At 36.8% G+C, this 17,408-nt stretch overlaps 1 protein-coding gene across 2 annotated transcripts in view; it reads right to left on the bottom strand.

Annotated features, from left to right (window-relative positions):
- KCND3 (potassium voltage-gated channel subfamily D member 3) overlaps positions 1-17,408 on the bottom strand; it is a 302,322-nt gene that overhangs the window by 32,745 nt on the left and 252,169 nt on the right. For both annotated transcript variants that reach the window (XM_026713039.2, XM_026713040.2), the window contains exon 4: positions 243-344. In XM_026713039.2, coding sequence (XP_026568824.1) covers positions 243-344 — 102 coding nt within the window. The remainder of the gene's footprint in view (positions 1-242; positions 345-17,408) is intronic.

Below are 17,408 nucleotides of genomic sequence, written 5' to 3'. Positions count from 1 at the left end.
TTGTTAACCTGAATGACGTGCTTACTTGTCAATTGAGTCTGATTTTATTCTGTTAATATTAATTTTCATAATTTAGCAATTAACCTCATTTAGTAGTATTAAAATATAGAGATGCATATTTAGCATTTGCCATAGAACTGATTAAAGTAGAATTCAAGTCTACCTACAAAATTGACTAAATAAGATGGAATGCAGTTATCTTAAAAATTCCTATAAAGACTCTCATTTTCCAGTCCACATACCGTCAACTCCAGTGCTTCGTTGAGAAGGCCATTGCGCTTACTGTGAAGGTAGGCATTAGAACTTCCTGTTTTGGCTACACGAATCCTGGCTAACCGGGCTTTCTGCAAAAGGAAAGAAAGAGGAGACAGGTTACCTTTCAATATTAATGGGTGATATCTGAATCTGAATGTTTAAAACCTTATTATACCAGAAGTGTAAAATAGTGGAGATTAATATGGGCTTGTCCTCCTATTATTGAATTTTTTTTTCTCATATGGTTCTGTAAAAAGATTTTGGAAAGAGTAACATGGTTGAGATTTGTGAATATGTTTTGAGTGATGTACCACATGAGATTGAACTTACTGAGATAAAGTATAGCAAAAACAACATCTGAAGAAATATTAATGCTGTTTTATAATGGAGACAATGTAAAATGAGGAGTTATATGTGTTTACCCTGTGTTAATGAACTGGATCTGTAGTAATAGATTGAAAGCTTTGATCAATTATTCCATATGATTAAGATTTAATGCTGTGTTTAAAAACTAAATATTTTCTGTAGCTAGGTATTTTATTTTTATGCTTTCCTTTCACCCCATTTATTTGTATTTGTATTTTATTGCATTCTTTTTTATTCCTATATATTACAGAAAATATTTAAAAAAATGAACCCCTCATTATTGAGCTATATACTGTACTTTTCTTTCTTCTGAAAAAGCATGCAACCGAAGCTAAGCACCAGCATTTTTACTATGAAAGGAACACAGTTTGTACTATTAATGAAAGTTAATCATTGCGACAATTTATTATTCATATTCATTGTTTGCTAAATCTGGATTTAAACTCTGAAGTCTATAAGAAAAGTCCTGCTTCAGTTTTATATCTGCTTAGTGACTGAGGTAAAAAGTCTATGCCACATGGAAGGAATGTTCTGCCTCTGAAGCTTGACTCCTCACCAGCACTATTGAAGGAGCAGCAAATGCCTAGTAAATTTTTGAGTGTCGTATTCTTGTTGTCCTTTATCAATGTATTCCCTGGCTCTCTGCTTCTGCAATAATGTGCATTAGAATGTTCTCTGCTTTATTTTCTGATTAGGAAGACTGCCTGCCTACAATGGTATCAGCCCATTGGTTGCAGACAAAAGCAGATGAAAGTAACAAGTTGTGTGAGGGATTGAATCCATTGCCTGTTGGGTATGACTTGTAATTTTGAAAGGGACTTGCATCTCTCAAGTCTATTTTATTATTAATTTGGAATACTTCTCACTTACCTACAACTAAACAACAAAAAGACTGATGACATTTTGCATATTCATGCTGCAAACCTTGGTGGAAACGATTTACCCAAGAAACTATACTTAGAATATAAATATAACAATGGCACTGTAACCATTTTCAATGGCTGTTTTTCAACAAATTACAAGAATAGTGCAGAGGAAAAACTATAACAAGGAACCTAGCAGGTATGCTCATCAGTTGTCTTGTCTCTATACCAATGCCAAAATATGAAAATTAAACAGGGTAAGCTAAGGTTCCTAAATCAGGAAGACAGAATGAAACTTGACAGAATGGTATTTATGTTTTTCACATAATATTGGAAAACTACAGCTTGATAGTATGATACTTATGTTTGTCACATAGTATTGAAAATCTAGGACTTAGGCAAAAGAAACAGGTGCAATAGAAAAATATATGCATATTATACTATATAAAAGAAGAAAATATATACTTGCACAGAAATCTAGGAATTAAAGCATGGGAATGCTATTAAAATATTTGGGTAAAAATAAAAGAAGACAGAAAGAGAAGTGATGCCACCAAGGGAGTTTATTTTAGACCACCTTAAGCAGATAAAGGAGATGGATGAGGTCTTTCTATGACAAATGACCATTCTTTCAGAGACACATGCAATAATGGGATAATGGGAGATTTGACATTTGCAGGAAATATAAGTCTGCTAAGAGTCAGAGGTCTAACAGATTTTCTTTTGTTGGCATCTTCACTTGTCAGAAGATGGAAGACTGAAGAAGGAAGTCTGCTACTCTGGACCTAGTCCCCTCCAGCACAAAGGAATTGTTTGAAGGAGAAATGGCAGCTGTTATCTTAAGGAAAGTCATCCTGGTATCTTTGAAATTGAAAATTGAAATATTTAATAGAATAACAGAATAACAGAGTAGGAAGAGACCTTGTGTGTGTGTGTGTGTGTGTGTTTGAGAGAGAGAGAGAGAGAGAGAGAGAGAGAGAGAGAGAGAGAAGGAGGGAGGGAGGGAGGGAGAGGGAGAGAGAAGACCCTACAAAGATCAAAAGTTGCTACTGTCTTACTCAGTTTGGTCATATAACTATAGCACTGTTACTATCACACCAGCATGCACTGTTGTCGTATGCACAAAATATGGCCATTAATGTACACATTGGTTGGAAAATAATTTTTTAGTATTATTGTAGCTACAAATAGTCACTAGCTGTGGTAGTTGGTAAACAAAATGTAGAAAGTGAGTAAGGAAAGTTTAAAAAAGTAAAAACATGAGATAGAAAAACAGAAATATAAATTTCTCGTTTATATGACACCCTTCTCCATCCCTCCTTCATTCTATTATTGCAAATAATTTTTGCTTCCATCACATCCACACAGTGTTTGTCTTTTGTTCTTTAACTGTCTCAACTCTCATGTTTTCAGGATTTCATTAATTCATTCCAATCACAGTGTTCTTTATTTATTTATTAATCAAACTAATGCAGCTATGCACTCATGAGAAGTGACTCTGGGTGGCCTAGAACAATCAATAAAAAACAATGCATAAATGAAAACAGATTTCTAAAAGTATAAAAGTATAAAAAGCACCCTTATAATAAAAATTATTTAAAACTTTAAAAAAATGTACAAATCCCTAGCGGAGAGAACTTGAGTGCATTCCCAACATGGAGTCATCTAAGAAAGTCTCTGGTTCCCCCTGGGATAGCATAACCAGGTCTTGAGGGCCTTCTGAAATATGAAAAAGGATGGACCTAATGTTGAGAGGAAAACGTTCCATAAGGTGGGCACTATGACAGAGAAGGCTTACCATCTAAGATCCATCAAAGGTAGGCAGATAGTACCCACATCATGCCCTATCTACTGGATCTAAGGAGCTGGGCTGATGTAAATGGGGAAAGGTGGTTCCTCAGATAGACCAGTCAGTTCCATGCCATGAAAGTCTTTAAAGGGTAAAACCAGCACTTTGACTTAGATGCAGAAGCAGCAAACTGGCAAACAATGCAACTCCTGAGCAGAGGTGTAATATGTGCATTCCTAGGAGCATGCATAACCGCCTTTGCTGCTGAATTCTGTACTAGCTGTAGCTTTTGAATACTCTTCAAGGCATGTGCCTGCAGAACATATTATGATAGATCAAACTGGAGGTGACTATGGTAGAATATGAATGACTATCAGCAGAACCTCCAAATCCAGGAATGGGCATAATAGGCACACCTTGAAGCTATGCAAAAGCCCTCCTAGCCATAATGGTCACTTGCTTCTGGAGCAGGATTTATTAATCTAGTTCTAGAGGATTGCATATCCTGTCTGTCTGGGGTAGTGCAATCTCAAAAACCGACATCAATATTATAGTTTAATTAAACGCAATTACAGTGAAAGCAGATTCAGTTTCAGTTCTAACTCCATCCACTACTTTTTGGATTGCGTCCCTGATATCTCAAGGTAAAATTAAGCTCAGTGCAGAAAGAGTTGCATCTCTTTGGTGTATTGACTTGTTCATTTCATTTAAAATAAGTTTCTTTACATAGATTTCGTAAGTGTATATTGTAATGTTTTCTCTTCATTCTTTAAACATATTGCTTCTCTTTACTACTAGAGTGCTGAAATAAATCTAGGGAAAGGTGACACTAATAACTGGATCCAAACCCTGGAACTTAGCTAACATATAGCCATATATATAGCCTACCAGTATCTGCTATAAATTGGGAATATTGCACCCGGAGACTTTTGGATGTTTGAACGGCAGTTGAGTTAAGGTTTATCAATAGTCTTAATAAACTTAGAAGTGCACATATATCAGGTGTACAAATATAGCAATATAGATTTACATACTACTTCATGTAAGTGCTTAGAGCACTCTCTGAGTCATTTACAAATGTCAGTATGTTGCCCCCTAGAATCTGGCTCCTCATTTTATTGACCTCAGAAGGATGGAAAACTGAATCAATCTTGATCTGATCAGAATTGAACTCCTAGCTGTGAGTAGAGTTAGCCTGCAGTATTGCATTCTAATCACTGTTCCACCATGGTTCTTATAAAATATAGAACAGTAGGATAATACAGACCGATGCAACAATAAAAATGATATTTTTCAAATTTTCAGCAGAGACTAAGCAAGTCATACTTGACTGTTCAAATGTCTGGAAAACCTGTCATTTTAGAATTCTGTATGAATTAGTTTCCAAATGTGGTAAGGTTCATGTCAACAAGCTGTAGTTTCCTAGCAACCCTCCTTATCATTTCCATACTGACATCATATGTGCACTCATACACAAAGGAAGTACTCATTATACCAGGGAGAAAAACATCTGTGTCAAGAAAACCTATGTCCAGAAATAGATGGTGCTCTCTATAATGCTAGCCATTAAGAATTCGTGCCATGAAATATTTAGGAAGAATTGGTTTTCTGCTGTGCACATGCAGCCAATCAATTAACATACTGTTTATCAGCTGCAAATCTGTAATTGAAGAAGATAACTATTCACCAGGATCCCCAAAATGGGTGTAGTGAGTTACACTACAGATCTAAATTATATATTTAAACTGTATCTATAGGTACTAAGATAGAGGTAACTAACCTGATGCAATGAACTTTTCCAGTTCTCTCAGTGCTACCAAAAATTATTACCAAATTTAAGTTTATTAATTTTTAACCAAAAATTAATACCAAATCATATGAAAATGAGAGAAGATATTGCATATATGGGAAGTAAAGTATGCTCCATTGTGTTAAAGGTTACTCTGACTCATTAAATGAAACACAAAGCCCACCCAGATTTCCCCACTGAGACTTTTGAAAAGGAATTCTGCATTCTATTAATAACTGGTAGGGAAGAGTTCAGTGGAACACTAGTTATAGCAATACTAATTAAAAAATGAATATTTAAGTTCTACGCTTAATAGATTCAATCTGTTTCATTTGCATTTACCAAAATGTTCTAATACCATTCTTGGCTTCAAAACGGAACTCAGTAATACTCCAGTATTTTACATTGGCCTAAGCATTAGACACCTTCACAGCTGTTACAGAAGGAGAATCAATTTTATCATATGTGTTTAATGCCTAATTCCAAGGCAGGCCATTTTTATTATAATGCACTAATCTATAGAATTTGATTTCATCCTCTTGGCAAAACCCAATACACTGTATATTTAACAGATGCTTCGGTGTTTTTTTCCTTCAGTAATTAATATTCAGAATATTTGCAGTAGTCACATCTGCTCTGTTCAGCACTTCATTGTATTCTTTGACTACAAGTTGCTTGAAATTTATTTGTAATATACCCAGCTTTATGTGGGCATTCACCTGTTTTAGACAAGTAGAAGAGGTTATCTCCTGCAACAAACTATTCTTCCTGGATTACTCCATAGAAAATTGGTCTAAAACCTAGTGGGCATCTCAGGGTTATACAAAATATTTTGCACTGACATTTCTCAGTGTCTATTCATCATATATTACATTGGAAAGACATGTGTTCCCCTTTTCTCTACCATGCATGTTAGTAATCAATGCCATGTGTTTCATTTGCATTTGTTCTGTGCCAGCATTTATAAGTCAAGAGGCCAACCTTATACTGTGACAAAAAGTCACAGTGGAAGAATGCAAGGGTTCAGGGGAAAAATATTCAGTTTCAAAATAGAAAGTTCAGTGCAGACAAATCCAAGATCCAGGAATTAGAACTAAATGTATCAATCCATCTGTCTTTCAAGGAACCTCATTGAAGATCTTTGCCCTGTTTGCTGGAACGTTTGGCACTTTGCAAGGGCTAAAGTAAGATGTTTTCCTGCTGAGGTTCTAAGACAGGCAACTCAGTCTGCTAAGGGGTCTCTACAGCAGGTGGTTGAGGTCTAAACTGAATATGCCCTATTTTTCTGAGAGCTCACTCAAAAGCTCTCAAACCCTGTTTCTCCAAGAATCTGGCTTGTCAAACATGCTTGGAGCAGCAATATGGCAATTGTTTTTCTGGTGACTGGTTCCTATACAGTTTAAAAGGTACTGTGCTCTTTCATTCATTCATTCATTCATTTATTCCTCTATCACAACTGCATAGCTTAAGTCAACAACAGCATTCTCTCTCTCCATCTTTCTCTTCCTGTCCCATCCCACTCTCTGTTTGTGTAAATACACCCACACACACACAGCTAACATATGTTAGCATGGATTTTGCCAATTGATATAGCACTTTGCAGTTATGTTTGCCTCTTCTAAATCCAGAGGTATCTTAACTATAATTAATCATAATATTAATAATGTTCCAGTATTATCTATTTTAATCAGCAGAGGCTCTCTATTAATATGCAAGAATACTGCAAGAACATGAAACTACATGAAGTGCTGCCTGCTTCCTTTGTTGAATTTCCTTGACACTAATTATTGGAGTAAGGTGATGCTGTGTAATAGAATGCAGGAATGGGAGATTGGGAGAAGGATGCCGCCTGGGGAACAGTCAGATAAAGAACATAGTGTATAGTGGGGGAAGCAAAAGGCTCAGGAGGGACACTCACTAAGTTATTGGCCTGTAACGGTGACAATGGGAGACTGAACTATCAGACTTGCAAGGCAAGTAGACCAAGTAGGAAACCCAGCCAGATAAACTAATTCTATTTTATTGTATAATTATATTAACAGAATCTTGCAAGCCCTACCTTTGTTGTTACCTTTATAACCCAATAACTTAGGTAAGGTCCCACCTGAGCTATTTACATGCAGCTGTGGGCTACGCTCCCTCTTTTCTGACTTCCCTAGGCAGCACCTCTTTGTGTGATGTCCCAAGGTGTAATTGTATGTGGGAATGACTTTGAAAGATGAGGGAAAGTCATTCTGCCAAGAGAATGATCAGACAAAAGTAGGAGTATCCCCCAGTGGCTTAATGGTTAGAGAAATAAACATAGGTTTATTGCCCTAATTGATCAGGATGTTAAAAGTGACAGCAGGAGGCAAGGTTATGCCCACCTACCCTTAATTGTTGTGACATGAAAAAGCAATAGAGATAAAGAATTGAATTTCTATACCAGCAAAAATAATAGGTTTTATGCAGTTCAATAGCTCTGCTATGATGCCTGGAAACAGCACTGCTTCACTATGCAGAACAACATCAAAGGGACATTTCAGTGAAGGTTTAACTTTAGTAAAGTAACCAGTTTTCAGAGGTTTTTTATATACATAATTCTTGACTGCTATTATATGATTGATTTATAAAGGAAGATAAAACAGAGTGGGGTAAAATAGCTTTAGTTGAACTATTGATTTCAATGGGAAAAGGTAGTTATGTATTTCATTACATTAGTACCAGTCAGAACAAAGTGCAGTTAACTTAGATTGGATCTTCCGATTCAATATATTTTGGTGAAATATTTCTACCCACTCAATTTTAAGTTAATACTTTTCAATGTATTAAGAACAATTGAAGTGTACCTGGACTCACTTCATTATAAAACAAACCAGCTGAAGTTAGTAACATAGACAAGTTAACTATAATAAACTGAAATCTTTCTTTTAACATTAACTCTTTGATAAATAATATTAGTCCCATCATTGGCATTTACATTTGCAGTGCTGTCTGGACTGCATCACTTGAATATGTATAACCTCTTTTTGCATGATAAAGCAATAGTTCCATTTAGTGTATGAGTTACTAGAGGCTTCTTTCCTCCCTCCCTCCCTTTCAGCTTGCCTGCCTGCCTACCTTTCCTGTTTTTGCAAATGAATGTAGATTAACAATTGCATTAAGCTATTTTAGGATTTTTACTACAATGTCTGTGAGATTCTCATCTAAAATAGTTTGAAAAACAATTTTCACCCTCAAAGGGATTAAGAAAGTAAATGTGGTTTCTTGGTTATTCCCCCCCCCCTCTCCAATGTCCCCTGTGTTATGATAAGATGCTGATAAAATGTCAGCTACTAAGGTATAGGACAAACTAGTGAGCATCCAGGAAAGTTACAGGCTATAATGAGATGTATGGCAACCCAGTGAATAGTTGACAAGCTTCCATTTTGTTCTCAAGGAGAAGTGAAGAGACCAAAGGCATACTTTTTTTTGACTCTGTATAAAAGACAGTGCTTAAGTTGCCTATGAGAACAGTAGTTTGTAAACTTTTTCCATGCTTTACCTGTCACAGTCAATTACAAAGATCATGTTGTCTTCGTCTTAGAAAGCAGAGTAGAAAAGAATTGTAAGAAATGTTCCTATGACACAAAAAGAATCACTGAATCAATTCTTTTTGTAGAAAAAAAAATGAGGAATGCATGACTGCTCCTATAAAAGTAATCTAGAATCCATGTTCATCTGAGCATGAATAAAAATGGTAACACTGGACACATTTGTTCATGTGCATTCCATTTAGTATCTGTTAAACCACTTTATCACATAACAAAGAGGTAACCTTGTAGCTAACAGAGAACATGTGCAGTGTATTTGTACCTGTAATGATAGTGTAGGGATAAAGGACAAGGTCATACAGTTTAATTCATTTAGAAAAGAAAAAGATTCATGTAAAACTTCTGTATCAAAGCTTGCTTCTGCTCTATCTTTTGAACAGCTGAGGGAACATATTAATTATGCACATGGAAATTTAATTGGTTAGAACTCATATTTCATAATTTAATAAAATTGCGAACAGTATGAAGCTACACTTTATTCCATATCTATCTTCATTAGTTTCTGAAGATGAACAATTCCATTCTCTTCTTATATGGAATTCCTTTTTAATCTTATTTGCCCTTGGCTGGTAAAGAAACTGATCATCATTGCAAACGCAGTGTATCATTTTATCTTCTTCAACACAGAAGAACATAATTTCCAATCTATTTATAGAACAATGACTGGGATATGGAACTCAGTAAGTACAGATATACAAGATGATTAAAGAGGCAGATTCTGTAGCTAGACTGGACTAGATTTAGTCACTTTTAAAATCCATAGAATCCCTTTCAGATATGTTGCAGAACTTCCTATTCAGTTAGATATTTGATTTAGTCAGCATGGTTACTTCTACACATGAATTGATATCTAATTGATATCTAGATTTTGAAACAACTTTCATATTTTAATATTGGGATAGTTTTCTCTCTTTGTAATTCATTATTCACACTATCTAGAGTAATACAGATGGTCCAGTAGCACCATGGTCATATCACAATAAGATCTGACAAATTTGCTTTTATGAAAATCAAATACTTTCAGGACCATTTGGAACTATCAGTGTCATATCTGGCTTAAACTCTGACCTATCACAAGAATGTTGCCAAGCTCAAGTGAAATAGCAATAGCACTTAGACTTCTTTACCGCTTCTCAGTGCTTTACAGTCCTCTCTAAGCAGTTGACCCAGAGTCAACTGGGTCCTCATTTTACCAATCTTGGAAGGATGGAAGGCTGAATCAACTTTGAGCTATTCAGAATTGAACTGGAGTGAGCAGTGAGTTAATCTGCAGTACAGCATTCTAACCACTGTGCCACCACAGCTCTTTATGCTGATTTTATTCTCAGAACTTTAAATAATTTGAGGACATCTTACTGTCTGTCTTCACCTATCCCTATTTACTCACATGTTAAATTTTGCAAATGATGATTGATAGCATAAGGGGGAGAGCTGTTTAGTTCATGAGCATACTATTGATGGTGTTGTATTATACAGATAATCCTTGTTTAATGACCAGTTGCTTTTCAACCATTTAAAGTTACAATGACCATGGAATGGTCATTGTAAATGGTTGCACTGCCTTTTCATAATCAGATGACTGTATTTGAAGACAGGCAGGGGTGGGATTCAATTTTTTTAACAACCGGTTCTGTGGGCGTGGCTTAGCTGTGGTTGGCATGACTTACTGGTCATGTGACTGGGTGGGCGTGGCCAACTCAATGTCACTCACATCAAGGGGCGCTTCTTCTCGCCTGCCTCTCATGACAGTGGGGATGCTGCAATGGTCATGTGAAAAATGGTCATAAGTCACTTTTTTCAGTGCCGTTGTAACTTTGAATGGTCACCAGTTTTAGACCAAAACTCAAAAAGGGTATGTAATCATGTTTGAATGTCAATCTTTCTAGCTAGCCAAGAAGCCTTGCTGAATGTCACTCATTTTGGTTCCTTGTCATTAAAAGCTTCTTTCTGGCAGCTCTGCTTCATTATTCAATTATTTCTTCAAAGTGCTAACTCCAACAGGGGAGTATTTCCTCCCAACAGCAGTATAAAAAGCTTAAAACAACCCTTCCCCTTTAAGAAAGTACCAGCAAAGAAAAAAAAACTTCCTTCAGAGACAGTAAGTCTAGGCATACTGCCAAGAATGTAAGAAGGGTAGAGAAAAACAAAAGGAGATTTCTTCCAACAACTGGTTCTCTGAACTGCTTAGAAAGTTAACGACGGGTTCTAGATAATAGGTGAGAACCTGTAGAATCCCACCCTTGAAGACGGGACAGCTTTATGACTACTCATAATGTTTTGCCACCACATGACTGCAATTTGCAATATATTTTGTCATTTGCAGAATATTTTTGCTGGTTTTTGGCAAAATATTCCTGTTGAATTAATGGGTTCTTTTAATATCCACAGTGTTTGCTGTGAAAAAGTCTAGAAAATCACTTCTTGTAACGTTGGTGTCTCAGTTTACATCTGTGATGATTTATCATCATAATTCCAAGATCAGTTAGTTATAAATCAAGGATTACCTGTAATCCCTAAGAAAATTCTGAGCATGAACTTGCTCTGCTATGATCCTCCTTGTTATGATTTTATGGAACTGCAATGGTGTCTGATTTGTAAAGGTTCTGTGGCTGTTGATTTATAGCATATTACAGCATCACCCAGCCATTGCTAGGATGAGTTACAGCCTGTCTCATTAATGATTTATTGCTGCAGTGATAGCTGGATGATGGTGTAAGATGCTAGTTGCCAGTATATAAAAAAAAGATGTTGAGATTATAGCAAGAATGCAGAGAAGAGCAACAAAGATGATTGGGGAATTGGACGGTAAAACATATGAAGAACAGTTGCATGAATTGGGTATGCCTAGTTTAATGAAAATAAGGATTAGGGGTGAATTTATAGCCATGTCCCAATAACTAAGGGGCTGTCAGAAAAAAGAGGGGGCAACCTATTTCCCAAAGCAACTGAAGGCATGACAAGAAACAAAGGATGGAAACTAATCAAGAAGAGAATCAACCTAGAACTAAGAAGAAACTTCCTGACAGTTAGAACAAAAATCATTGGAACAATTTGCCTCCAGAAGTTGAGGGTTTTTAAGGGATTGGACAACCATTTGTCTGAAATGATATAGAGTTTCCTGCCTGAGCAGGTGACTGGACTAGAGGATCTCTAAGGTCCTTTCCAACCCCTTATTCTGTTAGATAACAGATAATCAGAATTGGAAGGGACCTTATAGGTCATCTAGACCACCACCCCCGCCCAAGCGGGAGACCCAACATCATTTCTGACAAATGGCAGTCCAATCTCGTCTTGAAAGTCTCAAGTGATGGCACTCCCACAATTTCCCAGGGCAAGGTGTTCCATTGGTTGATTGTTTTCACTGTCAGAAAGTTTCTCCTTATTTCCAAGTAAAATCTCCCCTTGTTCAGTTTCCATCCATTATATTCCTTGTCTGGCCTTTGGGTGCTTTAGAAAATAGTTTGACCCCTTCATCTCTGTGGCAGCCCCTCAAATATTGGAAGACCACTATAATGTCTCCACTGGTCCTTCTCTTTACTAGACTAGCCAAGCCCAGTTCCTGCAACCATTCATTGTATGTTTTAGCCTCCAGTCCCCTCATTATCCTGGTTGCTCCTCTGTACTTTTTCTAGAGTCTCAACATCTTTTTTATAATGTGGTGATCAAAATTGGATGTAGTACTCTAGGTGTGGTCTTACTAAGGCTTTATAGAGTGGTATTAGTACCTCACTTGATCTTGATTGTATCCCTCTGTTAATACAACTTATTCTGCTAAAAATCATTAAAAAGAAAACCCACTTAATATTTTGGGTAGGATTTTTTTTTATTGTCAGGGATTTATTAATTTTCTAATTTCCTGTTTATATGTTTCATTCTCTGTAGCATCCTGAAACCTTAAAGGTTTTATAATAATAAACCAGTATATCAAATGTTGTAAGATCTTTCTGAAAATCTGTTCTTTTTTAAAAATTTTTTTTTTTTTTATCAATTCTCAAATACATAACTCTAGCTCTCTTAAAGATGAATGCATAACCAAAATCTTATACAAAGAACATACAACCTTACATCAAAGGCAGAAAAACAAAAGTTGCCAATGCCATTCATCTGCCAAACATGGAATAGGAGTCCATTTTAGTAACACATTTACTCCAGTTGTCATGGAGACTTATTTCCCTGGCTCATGATTCTGCTCTATGGTGTTGGTACACATCTCAGCTAGAATGGGCCCTAATTATCACAACTGGTAGTTTAGGAAAACTGAGATGCTTTCTGTATGCCACATGGTATGAGTCTGCCTGACTAGAGAGCTGACAGGGGAACAAAAAATTTAAAATTGCTTTTGGTTTTTACTTTTGTTTGATCTGCTTGACACTTACCATCAGACATACGTGAAGAAAAGGATGCTTGAAAGACAATCTGCGTGACTAAAAGATTTCTGATGGAAAGTCTTTTACTGATTTTGATATAAATCCTGGTCATGAGAAGCTGTATTTGCAACACAAAATATTCCGTCAAATTCTGAATATTTTCTTTAATATTCTATTTGTGATTTTTTAAATATCTCAGGAGTCATGCATTCTTTACATTTAATTAAGGAGAGAAGCTAGAACTAAGAAAAAAATTTTCCTGACAGTTAGAACAATTAATCAGTGAAACAACTTGCCTCCAAAGTTGTGAATGCTCCAATACTGGAATTTTTTTTTAAAAAAGAGATTGGACAGCCATTTGTCTGAAATGGTATAGGGTTTCCTGCCTGAGCAGCGGGTTGGACTAGAAGACCTCCAAGGTCCCTTCCAACTCTGTTATTCTCTTCTCTTCTCTTCTCTTCTCTTCTCTTCTCTTCTCTTCTCTTCTCTTCTCTTCTCTTCTCTTCTCTTCTCTCCTACCCTACCCTACCCTACCCTACCCTACCCTACCTACTACTCTACTCTACTCTACTCTACTCTACTACATTCTATTCTTTAGTTTGCCAATTAAATGGGTCTTGTGGTGGGTCAATCTTGACAGTGAAGAAATTTTAGGTTGAATCATAAATAACATAAATTGTATTCCTGGCTCTATTGACCAAAGAGGGAGACATATGTGTAAATTTATATTCTGTGAGCACTTAAAATAGGACATTTTCAGATGCAGAGTAATCTTAATGGACAAACCTGGGTGTAAGTTACCATTCTCAAGATGAAGGCCAAAATCAATGTGAGGGAAAGAAAGGTAATTGAAGTAACTGAACATGAAGTGAAAAATTGGAAGAAGAAACAAAACAAAACAAAAAAAACCTCTGAACCTTGCACTCTCTTTCAAAAGAATCCTTCTTCAGATTTTGCTGTATACACAAAATGCCAATGTATGCAAATTAGGAGCTTATTCTCAAAGATTCCCTCTTGAGCCTCTTAGAGATATATTCATATTTCTCAGGCACTTCCTTTAAAAACTTTTGCTTGGCCCACAAGCTCCTAGGCTGATGCTAAATCCACCTTTAATTTTTAGTTTCAGTTTTCTTACCCAGCATCCATTTTAGAAAGTTTCAAGTCTCTTAGTTTTTAGACTCTAAATAGTTCTATTTTATAATTCTGGAAGCAGATTTACATCAACTAAATCAAAAATTTAGCAATGTTAATTAATTCTTCCAAGAATCTGGATAGGAATCTAAAAACCACTATTTCAACCTGTTGTTAGTTTTGAATTGATAATATGAAGCATGTTAATGTTTTATTTAACCTATAGTTTACATGTAGGTCAATATATAAACCCAAAGGCTTGTTTTGAGATTTTTCTTTCTTCTTAATGAATTAGGGGAATGGAATCAGAGCTTCAGAGAGTGAACTCTGAAATATCTTTGATATTTAACGGTGATTGCGACAGATCCATCAATTATAATAAGTCCTGGTATTTTCAAAATATGAGATCTTACTTTCATATGCTGTGCCATTTACCTCTTTTTTTGTTTTGTTTTGGGCATTGATTTTTTTTTGTTAGACAAATGAATATTTTTAGAATTCATCAGCCTATCTGTTATGTTACTGACATCTTTATTGACAAACGTGTGAGACATCTTTCTCTGAGGCAATATGTCATAAATCCTGTGTTAAACATTCATCTCATCATCACTCTTCATTTTTGCCTTTGCCAACTACAATCACATCTGTCCCAGCCTCTGGAAACATGGATTGTAGAGCTGAAATATTATTGGTTTTCATTAATCATAAACATGGGTAATATTTACTGGTATTATTGTGCCATTTTCATATTTCCTCACATCTTTCCCTCAAAGTTACAACATCATTTATGGTATCAGATTTTGTCACAATTTCCATTTCATTCCAAGACCATTTAGGAAGGTTGGTAGGGGGTCATCATTATGCTTACAATCAAACTATTCCAGACCAATTTTTTTCTGAAAAAAAGTAGAAGTGGTAGAAAAGGAAGTTTATAAATATAAATAGAAATTAGTGCACAACAGCTTATCAAGAAAATACTACAAATTCAAAAAACTGAAACAGCTAAAGATTCTGTTGCTTCAGAATCAAAAATGGACCAGTTCGACATTTGTTTTCAAGATAAACTGAAAAGAAGGTTTAAATAATGCTAATAAACAGAGAGTAATGAGAAACATTTTTTAAACAAGCAGTAAAGTAGTTCTATACCCATTCCAATTTCATTTGAATGATGGATCTTTCGTTCTTCGAATTAAACAAAACCAGGGAAATGGTATAATAAATTGAGGCTATTGTAAATAGTTCTATCCCCATCCATACAATAGAGAAGATGATGAATGAACTATAAGGAGTTTGCAAAACTATTTTTGTGGCGTTCGGAAAAGACTGAGCTGAAGTCTTCACTCTGGTCCGTGTTTCCAGCAGGAACATGGACCGTTCCTATTGGCTGATGCCATTTGACAGCCGGCTATAAAAGGGAGCTGTCAAATGGCATCAGCTGTTGTCCGCCAGCTGGCTGCCTTGTTAGCGTGGCAGCTGTGGCAACCCTTTATTGTTACAATAAAGTAAAAGCTGAATTGTTTGCCTCAGGTTATTCTGCCGCTCCACAACACTGGTGACGAGGACGGGATACCTATAAGAGGCAACCGGGCAAAGAATCGCTGAGCGAAGTCACTACAAAAAGAGCTGAAGTCACTACCGAGCTGAATGTCACTTTAAGAGCTACTGTCACTATTTGCGAGTGCGAATTTCAACTTTCCTCAAAAGATCTGGCACCGCTGAGTCGAGATGACTTTGAACCCTGCATTCCCACCTTTCAGACCGACAGTGGAAATATGGGAGTCCTACAGAAACCGATTTGACTGTTTCCTAGATGCCATGGACCTTGCTGACATTTCCGACCATAGGAAAAAGTCCTACTTTTTAAGTTTTTGCGGAGCCACAGTGTTTGACACTGCCACAGCATTATTGGTTTCACGTTCAATTAAGACTGTTCCATGGGAAGAATTGCAGGAAATTCTTTCCAACCACTATTCCCTGAAGCCATCCCAAATTGCCAGGCATCATCCTTTTAGGAGACGGATTCAGGCTGAGGGAGGGACTATTAATGGGTACATGGCTGCCCTAGGAACAGCTGCCTTGCATTGTGGGTTTAGAGACTATCTGGAAGACATGTTATTAGACCAACTAGTTTGTGGAGTCAGGGATTTAAGCTACAAAGGAGTCTATTGACTAAAGGGGATTTAACCCTTAAATTAGCAATTGAAGAGTCTCAAGCTGCTGAACTATCAGCACTTTCAGCAGCAGAAATTCAGGGAAATCCAATTAGCCAGGGCAGCTCAGCCATCCATTATGATGAAGCCTCCTCAGAAGAAGGCTATGAAGAGGCTAATGATGTAAATCGCCTCAGGCAGCAAAAAAACCACTCAAGGGGAAAACAGGCCAAACCCCAATCTACCTCCAAGGCATCAGCCCATTTGTCTAAGCTGTGGGGGAAACCACCTCAGGGCATCCTGCAAGTTCAGGAATGCCATTTGTCTAAAATGCCAGAGGAAGGGTCATTTAGCCAGGATCTGTCAAGCAGGAAAGACTTTTGCCCAAAAGCCTCAGACAACCCAACATTTCCAAAAACAAGTTGAAGACTGTTTTACCTGCTATCAAGCCAAGCTGACTAACAAAGGCTCTAACAAAATTAGTGTTTTGTTTCTATAGAAGGAAAACCTTGCAGGATGGAGGTTGACACAGGCTCATCACTGTCCATCATCTCATGGAGCACTTTGAAACAACTACTTCCCAGAATGGCTAAGAAGAAGCTTCACGGCTGCCAGTTAACCCTATGCGACTACCAAGGCAGAACCATCCCAGTCATCGGAAAAGGCAAGTTTTTGTACAATTTCAAAATTTTAAAGGTCACTTACCTTTAGTGGTAGTGGATGGTGCTCTCCCTAGCCTGTTGGGGTTAGACTGGTTCCCTGCCCTTGGCCTCCATATAAGCGGAATCCACTCTATTACAAATGCTGAACTGGACACCTTGTTTAATGACTATGCTGATGTATTCAGTGAAGGGCTGGGCTGTTATTCAGGAACCCCGATATCTTTCAACTTGGACCCTCAGGCAGTACCAATCCGTTTAAAGCCTTGAAGGGTACCTTTTGCAATCTGCCCCAAATTAGACATGGAGCTTGACAAATTAATTAAACAGGGTGTATTAGAGCCTGTGGACTTCGCAAAATGGGAAACCCCAATAGTGACACCCCTGAAGAAAGATGGTAGCATAAGAATCTGTGCAGATTACAAGACGTCATTGAATAAATATTTACAAATCAGCACTTATCCAGT

This window comes from Pseudonaja textilis, chromosome 3 (genome assembly GCF_049901715.1).
Source record: "Pseudonaja textilis isolate UNSWEBS1 chromosome 3, rPseTex1.2, whole genome shotgun sequence".
NCBI classification, from domain to species: domain Eukaryota; kingdom Metazoa; phylum Chordata; class Lepidosauria; order Squamata; family Elapidae; genus Pseudonaja; species Pseudonaja textilis.
This window is presented reverse-complemented; position numbering and strand designations above follow the sequence as displayed.